This window comes from Tursiops truncatus, chromosome 21 (genome assembly GCF_011762595.2).
Source record: "Tursiops truncatus isolate mTurTru1 chromosome 21, mTurTru1.mat.Y, whole genome shotgun sequence".
NCBI classification, from domain to species: domain Eukaryota; kingdom Metazoa; phylum Chordata; class Mammalia; order Artiodactyla; family Delphinidae; genus Tursiops; species Tursiops truncatus.
Window position 1 is genome coordinate 28349389 of NC_047054.1, and position 20929 is coordinate 28370317.

The window sequence follows — 20929 nt, forward strand, 5'->3', positions numbered from 1 at the left end:
TAGAGGCTCAGAGGGACCGCCACACTTTGGGGGGTTTACCTCCAGGGATACTACCAAATTCTCATACGGAAGAGGCAAGAAAAATTCCCTCAGTAACTCTGGCAGAAGGAGGGGAAGAGTAACTATACTGAAATACACCCAGAGGGTTCTCTGTAACAAAGACCGACTCTCCAGGAGAAAAGAGTTTCCCAATGCCTTATCTCAGGTGAGGGAAGGGTGTTTCTCCCACTGTAGCCCCCTCTCACCTTCCTGTCTCACCTGAGGGGAACAGGTAGAGATGCTTAAAGATTACAGCCCCAAGATACAGAGCCACTGAAAAACTGAGATTTAATCACAAAATTACATCCCCTTACATTCTCCCACACATTACTGCCATACCAACAGGGCTCCAATATAACAAGAGTGAATTACAGTTGCAAGAGCTTCAAGGTACGGACTATTCAAGAAAGAGTTTTTGAGAAATCCAAAGACAAGGAGACAAAAGCAAGGACGTTAGAGGAATTGGAAGCCTCAGGAAACCACAGCTACATCAAACGTTAAACATAGTGCAACTGCTAGCCAGAATGACATAAAACCTCACACTACAGATCCGTTTACCTTAGTTCCTATTATCTAATACATCATACCCCGTTGCCAAAAAAATTACAAAGCATGCTAAAAGGCAGGGAAAAACACTGTATGAAGAGACAAAGCAAGTATTAGAATAAGACTCAGATAAGCCATCAGTTTGGAATTATTAGGGAACATAACATGAGTATGATTAATATGTTTAGGGCTCTAAAGAAAAAGGTAGGCAATGCAGAAAAACAAACGAGTAACGTAAGCAGAGAGATGGAATCTCTAAGGAAGAATCAAAAGGAAATGCTAGAAATTAAAAACACTGTAACAAATTTTAAAAATGTCTTGATAGGCTCACCTGTGTACTGGACAAAGCACAAGAAAGAATACGTAAGCTTGAAGATATGTCATCAGAAATTCCCAAGCTGATATTGAAGAGAAACAAGAAGGATAAAAAAATAACCCAGGGCTTCCCTGGTGGTGCAGTGGTTGGGAGTCCGCCTGCCGATGCAGGGGACATGGGTTCGTGCCCCGGTCCGGGAGGATCCCACATGCCACGGAGCGGCTGGGCCCGTGAGCCATGGCCGCTGAGGCTGCGCGTCCGGAGCCTGTGCTCCGCAACGGGAGAGGCCACAGCAGTGAAAGGCCCGCGTATTGCAAGAAAAAAAAAAAAATAACCCAGAACTATATTGAAGACATATGGGACAAATTCAAAATGTGTAATATATGCATAATTCGAGTATGAAGAGAAGAGAGAATGGAGCAGAAGAAATATTTGAAGTTAATATTGGCTGAGAACTTTCCAAAATTAATGACAACAAATCACAGATCCAGAAAGTTCAGAGAATACCAAGAACAATAAATACAAAAGTATCTAAAACTATGAATATCATATTCAAACTGCTAAAAAAAAACAACAAAGAGAGAAAATTGTGAAAGAAGCCAGAGGAGAAATAAAAAACACCCTACCTCGGGATAAACAAGGTTAAGAATTACAGTGGTCTTTTTGTCAGAAACTATAATAAAGAAGAGAGTGGAGTGAAATATTTAAAGTATTGAAAGAAAGAAAAAAAATTGCATCAACCTAAAATGTTGTATGCAGTGAAGTTGTCCTTCAAAAGTGAAGGAAAAATACTTTCTCAGACAGACAAAAACTTAGGGAATTTACATCACTAGAAGACCTGCCCTGCAAGAAAAATCAAAAGAAGGTAAGAAAGTAAGAAGGTCTTTTCAGGAAGAAGAAAATTGATATAGGTCAGAAACTCAGATCTACATAAAGAAAAGAAGAGCATTAGAGAAGGAATAAATGAAGGGAAAATAAAATATTTTATTTTTCTTCATTCTTAATTGATCTAAAATATAACTGTTTAAAGTAGTAATAGTAAAATTGTATTGGGTGATTATAGCATGTAAATACATGAAATGAATAACAATGTCATAAGAGATGAGTGGGAGGAATTGGGGATACACTGTTGTAAGCAGCAACACTACACAGGAAGCAGCACAGTGTTATTTTAAGGTGGACTTACATTAGTTAAAAATGTATGTTGCAAATTTGAAGGCAACTCCTGTTTTTTAAAGAAAAATGTGAGTAATATGCTAAGAGATAAAATGGAATCTTATAAAATGCTCAAAACGAGAGAAGGCAGAAAAAAAGGGTGGGAGAAGAACAAATGCCACAAATAGCAAACAATTACAAACATGGTAGACAGTCCAACTATATCAATAATTTTTAATGAGAGTCATGTACATAAAATAACTAAAAGATATTGTCAGGGTGGATAAAGAAAAAGAACCCAATTATATACTATCGATAAGAAACCCACCTTAAACATAAATATTTGGATGGGTTAAAAATGAAAAGATGGAGAATGATAAACCATGTTAACCCTAATCAAAAAGAAAACTTGAGTAGCTGTATTCATTTTAATCAAAGAAGATTTGAAACAAGGAAAATTGTCATGGATAAAGAGGGACATTACATAGTGATGAAGAGGTTAGTCCTTTAAGACAACAATCCTAAACGTTTATGTACCTAAAAACAGAGCATCGAAATACACGGAGCAAAAAATTGTTAAAACCCAAAGGGGAAGTGGATAAATCCACTCAAAGTTGGAGACTTCATGACCCCCTTTTCAGTAATTGATCAAGTTAGCAGAAAATCAGTAAGGATATAGTAGATCTGAACAACGTTATCGCTCAACTTGTTCGAATTGACATTTGTAGAATACTCCAGCAACAGCAAAATGCACATTCTTAAGTGCACAAAATGGACTACATTCTGGACCATAGAAAATACACTAACAAATTTAAAAGCATTGAAGTCATACAAAGTATTTCTCAGACGCAGTGAAATTAAACTAGAAATCAATAACAGAAAGAGAGCTGGAAAATCTCCCAAATACATGTAAGTAAACAACTTCTTAATAACACATAGATCCAAGAAGAAGTCTAAAGGAAACTTTAAAACGTTTTGAACTAAAGAAAAATGAAAATACAGATTATCAAAATTAGTGGGGTGCAGCAAAAGCAGTGCCTACAGGGAAATTTATCACATTAAATGCATATATTAGAAAAGAGGAAAGAAGTAAAATCAATAATCTAAGATTCTACCTTAAGAAACTAGAGAAAGAAAAAATTTAATCCTAAGGCAAGCAGAAGAAAAGTAATAGTAAAATTACGGGATAAATCAATAAAAATGAAAACAGGAAAACAAAAGAAAATGAACAAAATGCAAAGGTAGTTCTTTGAAAATATCAATGCAATTTATAAACTTCTAGTCAGACTAAATAAAGATCAGACTAAACTGACCTATGGACATTAAAAAAGTAATTCAGGAATCCTATGAACTCCCTGCAAAGAATTTCATAATTTAGATGATATGGAACAATTCCTTGAAAGAAATACCAAAACTCACACAAAGAGAAAAAAAATTATCTGAATAGCCTTATATTTATTAAACAAATTAGCTTTATTTATTAAACAAATTTAATAAATATACTTTTATTGATCATTGGATACTCATTGATTAAACCCCCACCCCCACCCCACCACCCACACACACACACACACACACACACACACACACACACAAAGCACCAAGCCTAAAAGTTTTTACTGGTGAATTTGACCAAATATTTAAGATGTGATGCCAATTCTCCACAATCTCTTTCACAAAATAGAAGCAGAGTGTATACTTCCTAACTCAAGGCCCACATTAGCCTAATACCGAAACCATATATATATATATTACAAGAAAGGAAAACTATAGATCAGTATCTCACAGGAACATAATGCAAAAATCTTCAAAAAAATAAAGGCAATTCAAATACAACAATGTACGAAAAGAATTATAAACCACAACCATGTAGGATTTATTCCAGCTGTGCAAGTCTGGTTCAACACTGAAAATCAACAATGTAATCAACCACGTCAAAAGACTAAAGCAGAAAAATCATATGATCATTTCAGTCGATGCACAAAAAGCATTTGACAGCATACAACACTCACTCATGATACATTTTTTTTTAAATCTCAGTAAACTCGGAAAAGAGAGGAACTTCCTCAGCTTGATAAAGACTATCTACAAAAAACCTACAGGTAACATCATACTTAATGGTCAGAAACTGGATGCTTCCCCCTTAAGAAAAAGATATAATCCTAAAGCAAGAAGAAAAGTAGTAATAAAATTACAGGATAAATCAATTAAAATGAAAACAGGAAGACAAAAGGGAAAATCAACAAGCCCGAAGGTACTTCCTTGAAAATCAATGCAATTCATAAACTTCTATTTCTAGGAACAAGGCAAGGATACACCCTTTCCTCACTCTGATTTAACAGCACAGAATGTCCTAGTAAGTGAAATAAGGCAAGAAAAGGAAAATAAAAGTTGTACAGTTGGAAAGGAAAAAATAAAATTATCTTTTTTCACAGATGATATGATTGCCTCTGTAAAAATCCTAGAGATTCTACAAAAATATACCTGCAGCTATTAAGTGATTACAGCAAAGCCACAGGGTACAAAAGTCAATTGTTTTTCTATATACCAGCCACTGGTATATAGAAACAACAGGAATTTAAAAATTTTTAAATACCACTTACAATAGCACCAAAATATTATGCATAAATCTTACAAAATATGTGTAAATCTATAAACAAGAAACAAAGCTCTGATGAAAGACATTAAAGAAGATCTGAAAATTGCAGATATATTCTGTATTCATAGGTTGGAAGACGCAATATATTAAGATGTCAGTTTTTTCCAACTTGATCTGTGGATGCAACACAACCTCAAACCTCCAGTGAGTTGTTTTGTAGATACTGACAAACTGATTCTAAAGTTTATTTGAAAAGATAAAAGATCACAATACTAAAAAAGAACAACATTGGAGGACTCATACTCCCCAGTTGCAAGATTTACTATAAGCCTTCATTAATCAAGACATAATGGTATTGATAAAAGGATAGACACATCAATCCGTGGAAGAAATAATGAAGTTCAAAAATAGGACCACGCAAATATGTTCAACTGATGTTTGAGAAAGGAGCAAAGGAAATTCAAGTGAAGAAGGATAGTCTTTTCAAGGAGAGGTAATGGAACCACTGTATATCCATACACACACACACACACACACACACACACACACACACACACACACACACAAAGCCAAAAAGAAAACAAGCAAACAAAAGAAAAGCAACATGGATGTAGATATTACACCTTTAACAAAAATTGGCTCAAAATGGATTATATATGCAAATGTAAAAATGCAAAAGTACAAAACTTTTATCAATAGAAGACATAGTAGACCATCTACATGAACTTGGGTTTGTGGATGAGTACAGAAAATATATTGTAATATCAATAATTTGGAACTGATTAAAATCAAGAGCATCTGCTCTTCGAAAGACTCTTAAGAAAATGAAAAGGTAAGCCAATGTTTGCAAAACACATATCTGATAAAGGACTAAATAAACACAGAACTCTTAAAACTCAATAAGAATAAATACAATAAAGAACTCTTAAAACTTAATAAGAATACAATTCAATTAAAACATGGGCAAAGTAACTAAAAGGACACCTCACCAAAGAAGATGTTCAGGTGGAAAATAAACATGAAAAGATGGTCAAGTCAGTTGTCATTACAGAATTGCAAATTAAAACAACGGTGAGGTACCACTACCTACTTATTCATTTAGAAAAAATTCAACAAAATTGACAATATAAATTGCTCCCAAGGATGCCTAGCAACAGGAACTCTCATTCATTGATGGTGGGAATGCAAAATGGCACAGTCACTTTGGAAGACAGGAGGTTTCTTATAAAACTAAACATAGTCTTACCATAAAATTCAGTAATTGGGCTCCGAGGTGTTAACCCAACTTCTTTGAAAATTTGTGTCCATCCAAAAATCTGCATGTGAACGTTACAGCAGCTTATTCAGAATCACCAAAAAAGCTGCAGGCAACCAAGATGTTCTTTAATAGGTGAGTTGATGACAAACTGTGCTATGTCCACAGAATGGAATTTTATTCGGCAGTCTTTAAAAAATGAGCTACCCATGTGCAAAAGACATGAATGAATCTTAAATTTTGTCTAAGAAGTCCGTCTGAAAAAGCTATATACTGTATGATTCAAACTAATGACCTTCTGGAAAAGGCCAAACTATAATGATGGTAAAAACAGAAGCCATTACCTACCCGTCAAAACTCAGGCTAAATGGTTGCTTATAAATGAGATCAAATTTGTATCTATTTTGAAACATAGCGTTACATCCCATTTGTTCTCCAGTGAATTCATTATACCACAGAAATGCATTTTTTCAAGGAATTCCCAATACTTCTGCCTTTCTAAACGTTCATATCAGTACTTAAGTTGGAGAAGTTGGCAATGTTTGCTTGCTTTCAAGCCCTTTCGTAGAATGGTATTCATATTGGTTATTTGCTACACATTAGAGTCTGCTCTTCAGCTTGATAGCCTCTGATTTGCCCTCCAGGCAAAGATGTGTACCAACCAAGCGGTCGTATGTTACTTTACGATAAAACCACATAAGAACCTAAATGCTCATGTTGGCGTGGCCAGTGCATCCCTCCTTAGGCACAGAGCAGCAACAGGATCTTAATCAAGTTACCTAGCTTCTCCTCATCTGAAAATGAGGTCATTGCAGAGTTGCCCTGAGGATTAGCAATAATATATGTGAAGCACCAAGCATAATGCCTTGCACGTGTGCTCATTCGATACATGGCACCTATGGTAAAACAGACTCTCATCTGAACTTGCCTGAAGAACATGAAATTAGAGCAGAACGACTTGGTTGAAGGACTCTTAGACTAATCACAGCCTGTTGCATTTGCATGTCAGGATCAGAGCCACCTTCCTGGCCTGTTGCCACATGAGTTTGAGCCCAACAACAAGAGAAACTTTTCCTGTGGGAAGAGGTCAGATAGGTGATGTTGGCTTACAGTTTACTCTTTTCATTTCCTTGGCTTGCAATGGCGAAGCAGTTGAATTTGCAGTGACAGTATATCTGTGCTCAATGAACGAAATATACATTGACAGTATCAGATTAGGCACTTACCACAGTATTCCTAATTCAAAAGCACTTGTTACAGCAGTTAGGAAAATTTAAAAGACTATCTCATCACAACAGAATTTGCAAACAAAGTTTGTTTATAAGTGGCTCGTTTGGTAGCCAAGCAAGGGAAGTCGTTTTCTGATGCTGAGCCAGTTACATTGTATTCGATTGCAGCAGTCAACACATGTGTCCAGAGAAAATGAAGTTGTTTACTACCATACCATTAATCTTTCAGCAAAAATGGTTGCTTGAGTAGTTGACATTAGAAGCCGTATCAGTGGTCATTTAAAAAATAAGGCAAATGATATTGAGTGGTTTCCCTTAGCTCATTATGAGTTGATAAATGTTACTGATACTGTTTAATTGTTGTTTATTAAAGAAGCCAATGCTGAATTTGAAGTAACTGAAAAATTAGCCTCTGTGAATTGTCTGCATGGCACAGTTACCACATGAAAATATATTCAGAAAAGGTGAGACAACAGTAATTCATTACAATATGAAGTAGACTCTACTAAGATGTATTACAACTGATAGTGGTAAAAATATATGTGGAGCAGAAATTCATAGGCAAATTTACAAAACTTGTGAAATGCAAGGTGTGTACCGACTATATATATTCATCACGTGTATGAATATAATGTATGTGTTTTTCATCAGCTGGAATCTTGTGGAACATATTTTAATTTATCCTGAGTTATTGGGCCAATAGCATCAGCAGTGAATTTCCTTTGCTCTTATGGACTTCACCATTGTTATTGCTGTGAATTCTTTCAGAAATAGAAGCTGAATATCCTGACTTGCCCTATGGCAAAGCCATCTAAGACCTTAGCAGTGGTAAAGATTTATTGGCATTTTTTGAACTCTGGGTCAGGACTGAAATTTTTCTGAATGAGATCTGCCCTTGATCACTTATGGAACACTAAATGGCTTCAAAACGTAGCATTCACTGAAGGTTTGACTGTTTTCCTTAATGAAATCAGCATAAAATTAAAAGACAAAACAGCTTATATATGAAACTCATTTTATGATAAAGTCACTAAAATGACAATTACTGTTCTTTGAATCACAACAAATGTCATGCTCTTTTATACATTTCCCATGATGTCAGAAGTTAAAACAAAAGGTGTGATCACTATTTCCATACATATTTCCAATGGATGTATTTTCTGATCTCAGTTCCAGTAGTGTTTGTTTGTTTGGACTTTGATGCAAGTGCAAGGGAAATTTCTGTATTTTAAGTTCATTTAGCTGTTCAATTGAGGAGTTTCCACCTATCCTTCCATTGTTTTGCAAAGATGATAAATCTTTGAATTAAATCTCATTAACATTAACATGTGAACATTTGCAATTGATTTTGATGGTAAGAACACTAACTTTGAATGCCAATTTAGCAAAATACCTTTGAAAATTTATTTCTTTTCATTAGATCTGTAATATGAAAATATATTTATTATGATTATTACTATATTTTGAATATCATCAATGGGAAACTGTGAAAATTTATTTTCGGTCTTGTTATATATCTACACAATATCGGTTTTGTGTCTTGCCTCGCAAGCTTAACATGTTTACTACCTGGCCCTTCACAGAAAAAAATTTTTGATCCTGTTCTAGATAGTTAGGTTGACCAGTATCACATCAGATGTCTGGAAATAAAAGGCAGAGGTTAAGTTCGCAAAGGCATTAATTCTCATCCCAAACTCTTACTAAAAGTTTTGAGTTTAGATTAAAAGGGTGTTGAACAGCTTGGAAAAGTAGAGGTGAATAAAGACTGCCGTGAAGTGCAATAGACTCCTTAATTATATAATCTTAGTTTCCCATTGAAACTAAAAAAACAATATAGAAGATAAAAGAATCAAAGAGTTGAATAAAATCAAGACATCTGAAATTTGTTGTGGTTTTGTTAGACTTTTGCCCTAGGATCCTGAGTAAAAGAGAATGGGTTCCTGGCAGATGGTCAAATTGAAGAGGTTGAGAGAAGATTTCACAAAACATGTAGTTTTTTTACTTTCACAGAGTGATGAGAGCTCCTGCATAACTTAGAATCTTTTTCCATGGATATTTTGATAGGGAAGAGAAAGAGATTATAAGAAAGAATTTGCATTCTTGCAAAACAGTCCAGAAATGACCCACCAGGAAGTTAAATATTATTTATATTTGTGTTAAGTATCCGTATAATTCTAAACAGATGCCAGTTTACTCTAGTTTATAAAAGCCAGAGCTTCTTAGCTGAAAACCTTGACAATGCATTATTTTGAGTCGTCCATTTGGTCTACAAGGGCAATGAAGCCCTCTTCATGCATGCACTTCTGCCTGCTGGGTGACTAGTGGTGGACCATGGGGTGATCTTGTTTGTGCTGTGAGACGTAGCAAGAAAGATGCAAGCCGCAACTCGCTTATCAGCATACACCATGGTTCCACGGGACAGGAGACATTTAGGTGTGTGTATGTTCGGTGGTGATTTTTAAATTATAGGAAGGTTCCCAGAAAGGTTATAGAAACTCTCTTTCTCACTCTCTCCCTCTCTCCCTCTCTCCCTCTCTCCCTCTCTCCCTCTCTCCCTCTCTCCCTCTCTCCCTCTCTCCCTCCTATAAATGGCTACACCTAAGTAGACAATTTTGGGAAGGCAATGCATGACTCCCCGAAGTATCTTTCTGGACCTTAGGCAATAGGGGGAAGTGGTGGGGCATCCAGATGGCTTCTTTTTTCTTTTTTTTTTTTTTAACATCTTTATTGGAGTATAATTGCTTTACAATGGTGTGTTAGTTTCTGCTGTATAACAAAGTGAATCAGCTATACATATACATATATCCCCATATCTCTTCCCTCATGCATCTCCCTCCCTCCCACCCTCCCTATTCCACCCCTCTAGGTGGTCACAAAGCACCAAGCTGATCTCCCTGTGCTATGCGGCTGCTTCCCACTAGCTATCTATTTTACATTTGGTAGTGTATATATGTCCATGCCACTCTCTCACTTTGTCCCAGCTTACCCTTCCCCCTCCCCATATCCTCAAGTCCGTTCTCTAGTAGGTCTACGTCTTTATTCCCGTCCTGCCCCTAGGTTTTTCATGACCTTTTTTTTTTTTTAGATTCCATATACATGTGTTAGCATACAGTATTTGTTTTTCTCTTTCTGACTTACTTCACTCTGTATGACAGTCTCTAGGTCCATCCACCTCACTACAAATGACTCAATTTCGTTTCTTTTTATGGCTGAGTAATATTCCATTGTATATATGTGCCACATCTTCTTTATCCATTCATCTGTTGATGGACACTTAGGTTGCTTCCATGTCCTGGCTATTGTAAATAGAGCTGCAATGAACATTGTGGTACATGACTCTTTTTGAATTATGGTTTTCTCAGGGTATATGCCCAGTAGTGGGATTGCTGTGTCATATGGTAGTTCTATTTTTAGTTTTTTAAGGAACCTCCATAGTGGCTATATCAATTTACATACCCACCAACAGTGCAGGAGGGTTCCTTTTTCTCCACACCCTCTCCAGCATTTATTGTTTGTAGATTCTTTGATGATGCCCAGTCTGACTGGTGTGAGGTGATACCTCATTCCAGATGGTTTCTTGATGCAACAGACCTCAGCTTCAAGAAATCCAGAAATGAATGTCACCTATGTAGTCACACATACGAACAGTCAAGTACTTGATGTGCTGCAGAAACTTAATCTCAGAGGCGAACAAGGCAGTATGAGCATCCTCCTCCTTTCCCGTTGTTCTCATTCATCTTTAATGCAAAGACCTAAAACACAGGGGACATCTCAGTAACAGTGCTCGAGACCTTCCTTCCCTCTCACCCTGTGACTCCTGTCTCCCACCTAAAAAACCCAACTCTTACCTTTCACCCCTAAAAACAGCCCAACTTTAATCACTTCTTCTTGTTAAAGAACACTAACCACAACCATTTCCCTCCCACCAGAGACCACTAATTCTAACTTTTCACCTTTAATCAAGGCAGGCCACTTTTAAAAAATAACCATCTTGTAACACATAGCAGGGGAGGAGGGCTCCGTGTCACAACTGATTCCAAGTGGCGTCCATCTCCATTCTCTCCGTTGCTGCTTGACAGGTCACGGGTGCTAAGGACAGTGCTGTAGCGCCCAGAATGCCTTTATTCCATAGGCTTCCCTCCAGAGATGGCTTCCAGATGTGGGGAAGTTTTTAAAGTCTGTGGCCCTCGACACATCATTAGGTCCTTCCAATGTTTCCAAAAATCTGTAATCACCAGCATACTAATAATTTGTCTCCATTTTGACCTTCAGCCCCAGGGATTTCAGAGACACTAAGGAATGTGGATAAGAAGACTTCACAAATAACACCCTTTTAACAGAAAGAAAAAAAAAATCCAGTAGTGTCCACGTATCCTGGAATTATGTCCTCTACACAGTCTGTGTACCTTTCGGTTTGATACCCTTCCCTCTCTTTCTCTCTCTCTCTCTCACACACACACACGCACACCCAGGCACTCATGCACACCCACACCTGTAACATTCTGATGGATGCTATGTTTTCCCCTCCTAGTGTCTTTGGTGGGGGGTATTATTAGTAATTGTCAAGGCCAAGCCTCTCAACCCACTGCATAAGGAAAGCATTTTTGTCACCCTAATCTCTGACCCAGGCTCAATCCCTTAAAACCTTAGAAAGTATATCAATACAATGAAAAATGAACTAGTTTTCAGATATTTCAAATTCCTATCTCCCACTTCCGTTATCTCCCCACAAAAAGTAATAGTCTTTTGCCTGAAATTTGCATTTGTCTCACGTAATGTGTTTTTTAAGATCAAAAGTATCGGAATAACTGACTTAATCGTTCATCTCCTAGTCCATTGAACAGGGAAGATTGTATCCCATACTGTCTAAGGGAGGAAAATATTTTTTATTCAGATCAACTTCTGTGTTCACTGTGTCGTTCGATATTTATAAAGTGTTGGAAAGGGCACCTGAAAATACAACCTCATGCTGAAAAGATTGGCTAAGGCATTCTTTCCCAGGAGAGGTGAGGCTACCCTGCCCAGGGCACAGACTCCAGCCTTTATTAAAGTCGCTGCTGCTCCAGGTATTGTCTCATTTGTCCTCACATTGTAGGAAATCCCAAAGGCAATATCCACAAAATATCAATATAAAGGGATTTAAATGAGGGTCCATCTGGAGAATGGGTGAGGAAGAGGAAATTGTCCTTGTTTATCTTTCTCCTCCATCTCCCGTCTGGTAACAATTTTAAGTTCTTAGATGCCTACATGAATGCTTTCACAGAATACGCTCTGCAGAGAATCTGTCAGTTTACACCCATCAGAAATAAAGCAAAACTGAGCAGAGAGATGTCACGTGTGAGCTCAGATCTGGGTTTATCTAATGGAAACACCCTCCCCTTCTTGCCTTAACCTGGGCCAGGGCCATTCTGACCTCAGGTCTAACTTCTAAGGCAAGAGGGTGGAAAAAATGTCTTTGCGGAGATTTCAAATGGTAAACATGGAAAACAGAGGCCATGGATTTGATAGACTCCATCTGGAAAGCAGCATTTAAAGGCAAACAGAGCACCCTACTCACAGCTGATTTGGTTTACACTAGAACACAGTTTACATTCTCCTGTGTAGACTGAAATGAGATTACAATGATGTCCTGAAGTTTAACACCTCTCTTTTTTAAAATATTTTCAGATTTTTAAAAAATCATACCAACACTCTTTACCACTAAAGTCAATAATTCCTCAATAACTTAGGGAAGGTGTTGTATATGCCAGGAATTAGGAGACAGGAACAAGAGGGAATCTGGAAGATACAATTTGCTGGAAGCTTCTTGTCGTAAAACCTCCAGGGCTCCAGCCACCCAACTGTCTTTCCTTCCATTGAACATCAGCCAGAATTACCTATAAACGTGGAGGTGTGGAAGGAGTTCTGGGCACAGCGTTTCAAGGCTTTATTCTTCCTTCCCCCTTCTTCCTCTCTCTCTAGGAGCTTTTCAGATTATCAGGGAAAAGTATCCCCATTCTGGCCGTCGAGTGACCAGTGTTAGTACTGAAGTCTCTTGTCCGGAATACCATAGTCTTAAGCCAACCAGCAGAGTCGGTTATCCTAGCTGCCCCACAATGGGTTTCCTTTTTTTTTTTTTTTTTAATTAATTTTTATTGGAGTATAGTTGATTTACAATGTTGTATTAGTTTCTGCTGTACAGCAAAGTGAGTCAATTATACATATACATACATCCACTCTTCTTTAGATTCTGTTCCTATATAGGCCATTTACAGAGTACTGAGTAGAGTTCCTGTGCTGTACAGTAGGTTCTTATTAGTTATCCTTCTGGACCTTAGGCAATAGGGGGAAGTGGTGGGGCATCCAGATGGCTTCTTTTTATATAAGAAAAGTTATATATAGTATATATAACTTATATATACTATATATAATATATATATATAACATATATAGTTATATATAGTTATATATATAACTATATATATAGTTTTATATATATATATAGTTATATATATAAGTTATATATAGTATATATAACTATATATAGATATATATAGTATATATATAACTATATATAGTTATATATAGTTATATAACTATATATAACTATATATAGTTATATATATATGTTATATATAGTATATATAACTTATATATACTATATATAATATATATATAACTTATATATACTATATATAATATATATATATAACTTATATATATAAGTTATATATAAGTATATATAAAGTTATATATAGTATTGTGTATATGTCAATCCCAGCCTCCCAGTTTATCTCTCCCACCCCCAGATTTCTTATTCCCCTCCTTCCCTAAGGTTTCCCACATGATTACCAAGAGGGCTTGGAGCTTTGGAGATAACCAGCCTGCTGTCAACGTATGTCACGCCCCATGAGATTTTGTGGCAGGCTTTCTCACTTTTTACCCAGTAAAGGAGTCTCAGCAAGGAGATCTGGTCAAGCTGCGGGTGGGAGACGCAGAGCCTGGTATTCCCTTTCCCCTTCTCGTCAAAAAGGACGTGATCACAGAGGCTTTTTTTGTGTGCTGTACGCGGGCCTCTCACTGTTGTGGCCTCTCCCGTTGCAGAGCACAGGCTCCGGATGCACAGGCTCAGCGGCCATGGCTCACGGGCCCAGCCACTCCACGGCATGTGGAATCTTCCCGGACTGGGGCACAAACCCGTGTCCCCTGCATCGGCAGGCGGACCCCCAACCACTGCGCCACCAGGGAAGCCCCCACAGAGCCCTTTTTAACAGGGAAAGTGAGTTGTGCCCGTCACCCTCCTGAGCTCCTTCCCCGGTTGCTTGGTCTTGAGGCTTCTCAGCGCTCACAGGAGCCCTTTTCCACTTGCCCATGCCCAGGTTCCTAGGCGAATGGGCTGCAAAAAATAATCCACATTTTTACGCCTTATGTTTCCCTCCAAAGTAAAAATAATGCTTTGTAATGAGTAAGCGGCATCCAGGTGAAACCAAGAAAAATGAAATCATAATATGACCATAAAGACTCATATTCTGAAGTTTGACTATAGCGTGTGTGTATGTGTATAGAGGTGTGTGTATATGTGTGTCATGTATATAGAGGTGTGTGTGTATGTGTGTAAGTCTGAGAGAGAGGTGGGGGGAAGCAGAGATTATACAGCGTGCCCTCACATTCCTAAATTTTAGGTGATTTCCTCTTTCCCAGAACACAAAAGGTGGTAGTCAGAATTGACAATAAATGACTACTTCCAGGTTAAGTGTGAACTGCATAGCCTTGTCACTACCTGTGCCAAAGTCCCTGGGGAGAAGGCAGTTGTAGCCTGCAAGATACAGAATCCTCAGCAGCACCAAAGGCATCCTGGGACTGAGAATTTTCCCTCCATTTTTGGCGGGAACTTGATGGCTGCTTTCAAGAGGCAGCGGCAAGGGATTTTTCCAAAGACTGAACCAGGAAGGGCACTGAAACTCCTGGAAACAGGCACACATCCCTCCTCTCCTCCCCAGCGCCCAGCCAAGGGACTTGTCCTTCTCTCTGTGCTAAGGCTTGATGAAACATATCGTTTTTATTCACCTCAAGTCTGGAGCAAAAAATATATTGTTCTGCATCCAGGCCAGAAGACTCTCTCCTAAGAATTTACAAGCCACCTGTGGAGTTTTAAAGAGGTTTCAGATGGAATGGTCACGCGCCAGGATTTCCTGACACATCCGAAAACGAGACCTGCAAGACGAAAAAAAGGAACTGTCGGTGCTTTCAGAGCTTTCTGATAGATACTGTGAAAGGGAGGATCTCATCCATTGATGGATCATTTTCAAGAATCATCTGAGTCAAGTCTGTTTGTTGGAGGAAATAAGGAAGCAGACTTACACTCTAGGAAACCACGCTTCCTGACCTGGCACTGATACCTGCCCCCCACCTTCTTAATGGAGGTTTCCCTGCATGGCTGGATCTCTGTCTCATCGGGTGCCACCATTGGAAACAAAAGGCACATGGTGCTTCGTTTATATTTTCCTTTAACTGATAGGATTCATACAAGATAAGTTGCTATGGGCACAGGAGGAATAGAAGTTCTCTTCAGAATGGTTCCAGAAAGCAGAGAGGAAAGGAGCCTGCCTTCCTTAGCTGAGCTATGTCCAAGCTTGTGCTCACAAGACATTTGCTTCATGAATATCAAAGCAGCCTGAAGAAGGCAGTTGTCAGCAAAGAAAGCTGGCGGCTTCCTTCACATATGGCTCTGCACATCCACAGGTCCTCACCCAGCACACTCAGCCTCTCGGCTTCCAAAGGTGGAAGGCAAGACCTGACTGAGGACATTTCAGGGTCCGTTACCACCTCGGTTCTCCCAGGGAAGGTACCACACTTTGCTCGGACAGTAAGAAGCCTATCTTGTGACTAGTGAACCAACCCCACCATCACCCCAACCATGTCCTGCTGAGGGCACTCTCTGATAACTCCCACCTTATTTTTCCCAGCCGGTCTTATACAGAAAGACCCCCTCACCCAAGAGGCTTCTCCCTGTGGTCAAGATGTGGGTCTTCTTCTTTGCGCTGAATGACCTGGATGGTGCCCTGTGGCTACCTTTCCCTCCAATAGAGTCAGCCTTTATGATACAATCCTTGTTTCCAAGTTCTAAGACTGCTAGTACTGCACATTCTCATAGATGATTTATTAGTCTCTCTAGGGAAGTATATTTCTGAAAGAATCATGTCATTTGCAAGGCATATGGCAGAAGGGAGCTTTAGTTAAGGGATGGTGAGCTGAATCGCATCAGGTTTTGCTTTAGCAAGGACACTGGATGGATGCCTTTATGATGAAGTGGGTCTCCTCCAGCCTTTTCTTTAATGCAGGTCTCCAGCAGGTGTTTCCTCTAAGGCATATCTGTTTTCCATAACATCAGAATGAAGAAAGATGTTTTCTGTGACATCTTGGCTACATAGATCATGCTTTTTATTATGATAGAAAAGTGTACAGTGATTTATTTGCTACTCTGGGTCAAGTTAAATATGCTTGGGAGAAGATCATCTTCTATCTGCCAAAAGGGCCTTTCATCTCCAGACCAAGGACTCTCTATTCATTATGGGGGGTGGGTGCGGGGAAAGGAAGCATTAGAAGAAGTGGCAAAAGAGCTGAAGAAAGTGACCAGAAGAAAAGTAGGGGAAGTTATTGTAGACAGGGGTGCTGTGGGCGGAGAGCAGGAAGCCACCTCCTGAAGGTAGCTCGGGTATATTATATCAACACCTGAGGGCCGGTGTCTAGGAAACTACGCATGGAGAGAAACAAGCTGCTATGAATGAGTAACGCAGCCAATTCTCCAAATCCTGATAAAAATCAAAACCAGGCTAGGGTCTTGGTGTGCTCCCTTTAACAAGCTTGGCATAAAGCCAACAGCGTGGTCCTGTCTAGCCATCACCATTAAGAGAGCCTGTGTGGCTTTTAGGATGCTGACTTGGGACTCATGACTTACAGATATTTAAACCACCGAAAGCTGTTAATTTGGATTAGCAAGATACCTCATCTTGGTCAAGCTGACCTTGAGGTTTAACTTTACAACATCTTCTGCCTAGGTAGATGACTAGAATCCACTAACTTTGTAGGTAGGTCTCAAAGGGAGAGGAACATAAGGGATGGCTCCTAGTCCTTGACTGATCTCATTAGCAGTTAGCCTCTCTACTTTTCTAAACCCTTCTCCAGTGCCTCAAGTCCCCCACCCCAGCTTCTCTGTCTGGGTCCTCTCTCTATCCCATTAGTTTAGGTCTGATGTTGATCTAAGTTTAAGTTCCTTTGTCTGAAAAAGCATGACTTCAGATAGTAGTTTAGAAACTAACCTGGTTGAAGAGAGCAAAATACGTTGGATCTGAGTCTTTGAACCAGGTGTTGAATAACAAGCTGTATTAATTCACAGGGAAACCCCCTAACCCTTCAGCACAAAGAACAATAGGTCATATTAGTCCCAGGATGTATAGTAAAATCTCACAGGAGAATGCTGTCATAAGCTACTGGTTACCGGGACTGAACCTATAGTGTGACATAGTACGGTACATCAGAAAAGGCATTTCAAGGCGTAGTAACAGATGTTTTTAAGTAGTAAGTACCTAAGTAAATAGTAAAAGTTTTTGTGATCAAAGAAGTGTGCAAAAAACACTGGATTATACAAATTTTAAAGGATATCTCTTTTGCAAGACTTTTCAGAACCTTTGATATGCTAAGCTGTGGGGTGAATTTCAAAGAGGGGATACTTCTCTAAAAATTTATTTGCTTACAGAAATCATTTCCTCGGGACTTCTCCAGCTGCTAATACTATGGAACGTGCATTTTGGAAAAGGTATTTGTATTAGGATAGGGCAGACTAATGCTGTGGGAGCAACCGTGAAATCTCAGTGGCTTAGCGCAACAACGGTGTCCTTCGTGTTCACGTTACATGCCCAGCGCAGGTCAGGGAGGCAGGGACTCGGCTCCACGTAGCCACTCATGTACTCAGGCTGGCCATTTCTGCAGCAGGTTGGGAGGGAGCCTGAAGAATCACATGAGGGCTTCTCCCTACATCAGCCATCACTTCTCACATGTCATTGGCCAGAATGAATCATGTGGCCCCACCTAACCCACCCATCTGCTAAGGCAGGAAAGGAAAATTGGACATTGTGAGCACCAGTAATCTCAACCTCAGCATTATATTCAAGTGTCAGCTTTACAGTCTGTTAGCTCTTTGACTTCTATCCGTAAACTAAGGGGTGTTCTTTAAAGTCTCTGAAAGAGACAGAAATGCTCAGCAGATATTTCAGATGCTTCCCATGTTCCTCAGCCCTGTAAAGTGAGCAGGAGCCATGTGACTCATTCTGGCCAATGAAATGTGAGCCATGTGACTCGTTCTGGCCAATGAAATGTGAGGTGCAATGACTTGTCGATTTGGGCCAAGGCAGTTAAATGCCTGGGCTCATCTCTCTCTCTTCTCTTGCCTTAATGACCAAGGGGGATGCATGTTCCAGGGGGTGTACCTTTAAGATGGTAGAGCCTCTGTCCCCCTAAGACTCTGAATGGCTGTGTAGAGCAGAGATATCTGTTCACCTCAGTAAAATACATAGTGTGGGTGAGAAATAACCTGTGTTGGGTTAAGCCCTTGAGATTTGAGGTTGTTTCTGCAGTCTATGCCTGGATTCTCTCGACTTGAACAGGTCCTTTCTAACCCAAACCTCTCTGTGACTCTTGAAGGGTTTCCTTTCTTCTCTCACAAGCACATATATATTCCTTGGGATGGGAGTGGGGTTTTTCAAAAGCTCCTCAAACCCTTTTGGTGGTTGAGTACATGACATGACAAGCATTGTGCCTGATGGCAATGTAGGGTGATGACATGGACGGCTTTGCCGAGACTTAGACCAAGGTTTGAGCAAATTTTAGTCAAATGAAGGCTGGTGATGGAAGCTGTAAAGGATGCAAGCTGCATTTAATAAGTAAGGATGTTTCAAAAGAGACCCATAAGAAAAGATATGGAAAGGAGACAAGAGGAAAACAGGTTACGGAGAGAGGTATACCACTCATGATTCGATCTCACAGCCTTTTAAGCTCTGTATTCAGGTGCGCAAAACACCTCTCATGATTTCTCCCAAGCAGCGGTAGCATCAGCACGGTAGCAGAGTTAAGAGCAGAAGTGACCACCCTCAAGGCAGCTAATCTAAGTTAGAAAGAGAGACTGGTGTGTCTGTTAAACATACACACGCACACGTACGCACACACGTACACACACACACACTTCTTGATGGCTTTTGCCCAAAGTGCTTCGTATGTCTTCAGCTGTGAAGACGTTCAGCCCTTGGTGTCCTTCAGACATGCATCTCTATTTGGGGGTCTCATAGACCCAAGGTCATCTTCCTTATGTTATTCTTCACTTCGGGTTTGAGGCTCCAGTGAGTTTGACGTCATGCTTTGTTACACCAGAGCCCCCAGTGTTCCCAGGCTAACTTTCTACATTCTCCGTATCTAGGGCTTTTCTATACGAAATGGAGCGAGAGTCTGACCACCTCGATAGCAGTGGCATGTTTCACTGGTGCAAAGCCACCCCTTTGGACAAAATGATTCTGGTAGGTGATCTTGTACCAAATCTCAGGTAAAATAAAGCTCCTTTTAGGGTAGATGATGTCCTTCCACTAGTCATAAGCACCTGCCCTTTCTCTTTGTAAACGGTGAATTTTGAAGGAAAAACATACCTCATGAGCCATGTGAATGTACGCAGAATAACAGATGTGGCGTTTGACAAAGGCCATGTGGGTAATATGATGCCGGCATTTTAAATAATTAGATCAGATTCTTCAACTACTTTCCCCCTCCTTTAATAGTTTAGCTGAGTCAGTTATTCAGAATAATGTTCCCCTGAAACTTTGCTGTTTTGCTAGTAAATCTAATTGATTTAAATGCACCAGGGGAACAGACTATTTACAAGAACTCTGTGGTCTTTCTTTTTTTAATTAAATAAAAATTCCCTTAATTAGTTTTTAAAGTTTGGATTTTCTGTAGTATTTTTTCTTGAAGGTGGTTATACTTAAACACATTAGCAAAGGACGTATCTCCAAAATGCTCAGTCCTCCCACCCCACACAGCATGATGGAATCCTTGTAGATGCTAGAATCCTGTCCTTGTCTCTGTCCTCTTAAGGGGACAAACTAATTCACCTCACTGAAATGCCAGCAACCAAGATGCAAAAAGCCTTGCATATTATCCCAGGCTCTGATACCTGCATTATGGAACCCCATCTATTCTCATTTTCCAGAGTTGGAAACTCAAGGATAATCTCAGTGGTTTACCTTGCAAGCAGTAGCTGGTAAATTTAAGTAATAAAAGATGAGTTTTTTAATTAAAAATAAACTAATAAAAGATGTCTGCATGTTGTAAGAACCCTATATAATTTGTTCAACTGTGACTAATGGATCATTTTGTATTTTTCTTGCTTTCCAAAAGTAGTTTAGTTCACTTTTTTCTGTTAAACACACACACAGACACACACACACACACACACAATTTTGTAGCTCAGTGCCAATGTCCTGACAGAATATGTTCCAATTTTTGTCAAAAGCATGATCAATCATTTGATCAGAAGTACAAAATTGTCAGAGCTGTCATATCAACTGGAAAACTGTTAGGGCTGCTGAAACTCCCCATTTTAGCAAGTATGTCTTATTCTGAGTGAAACATCCGTTGAGCAGGAAGGCAAACATGTTTCTAGTGGGAGGGAAATCTTTAGAAAGGTTGGGAGGGGGTTGCAGATGGAAGCATCCAGGAGACCAAGAGATGACAATAGCAGACATTTTCTTATACCCTATTTACTGAGC

The 20929-nt window shown here is 39.2% G+C and overlaps 1 protein-coding gene across 1 annotated transcript in view; it reads left to right on the top strand.

Annotated features, from left to right (window-relative positions):
- The window catches only part of KCNU1 (potassium calcium-activated channel subfamily U member 1), a 188971-nt gene that overhangs the window by 135713 nt on the left and 32329 nt on the right, over positions 1–20929 (top strand). The window contains exon 23 of the mRNA XM_073798726.1: positions 19588–19684. Coding sequence (XP_073654827.1) covers positions 19588–19684 — 97 coding nt within the window. The remainder of the gene's footprint in view (positions 1–19587; positions 19685–20929) is intronic.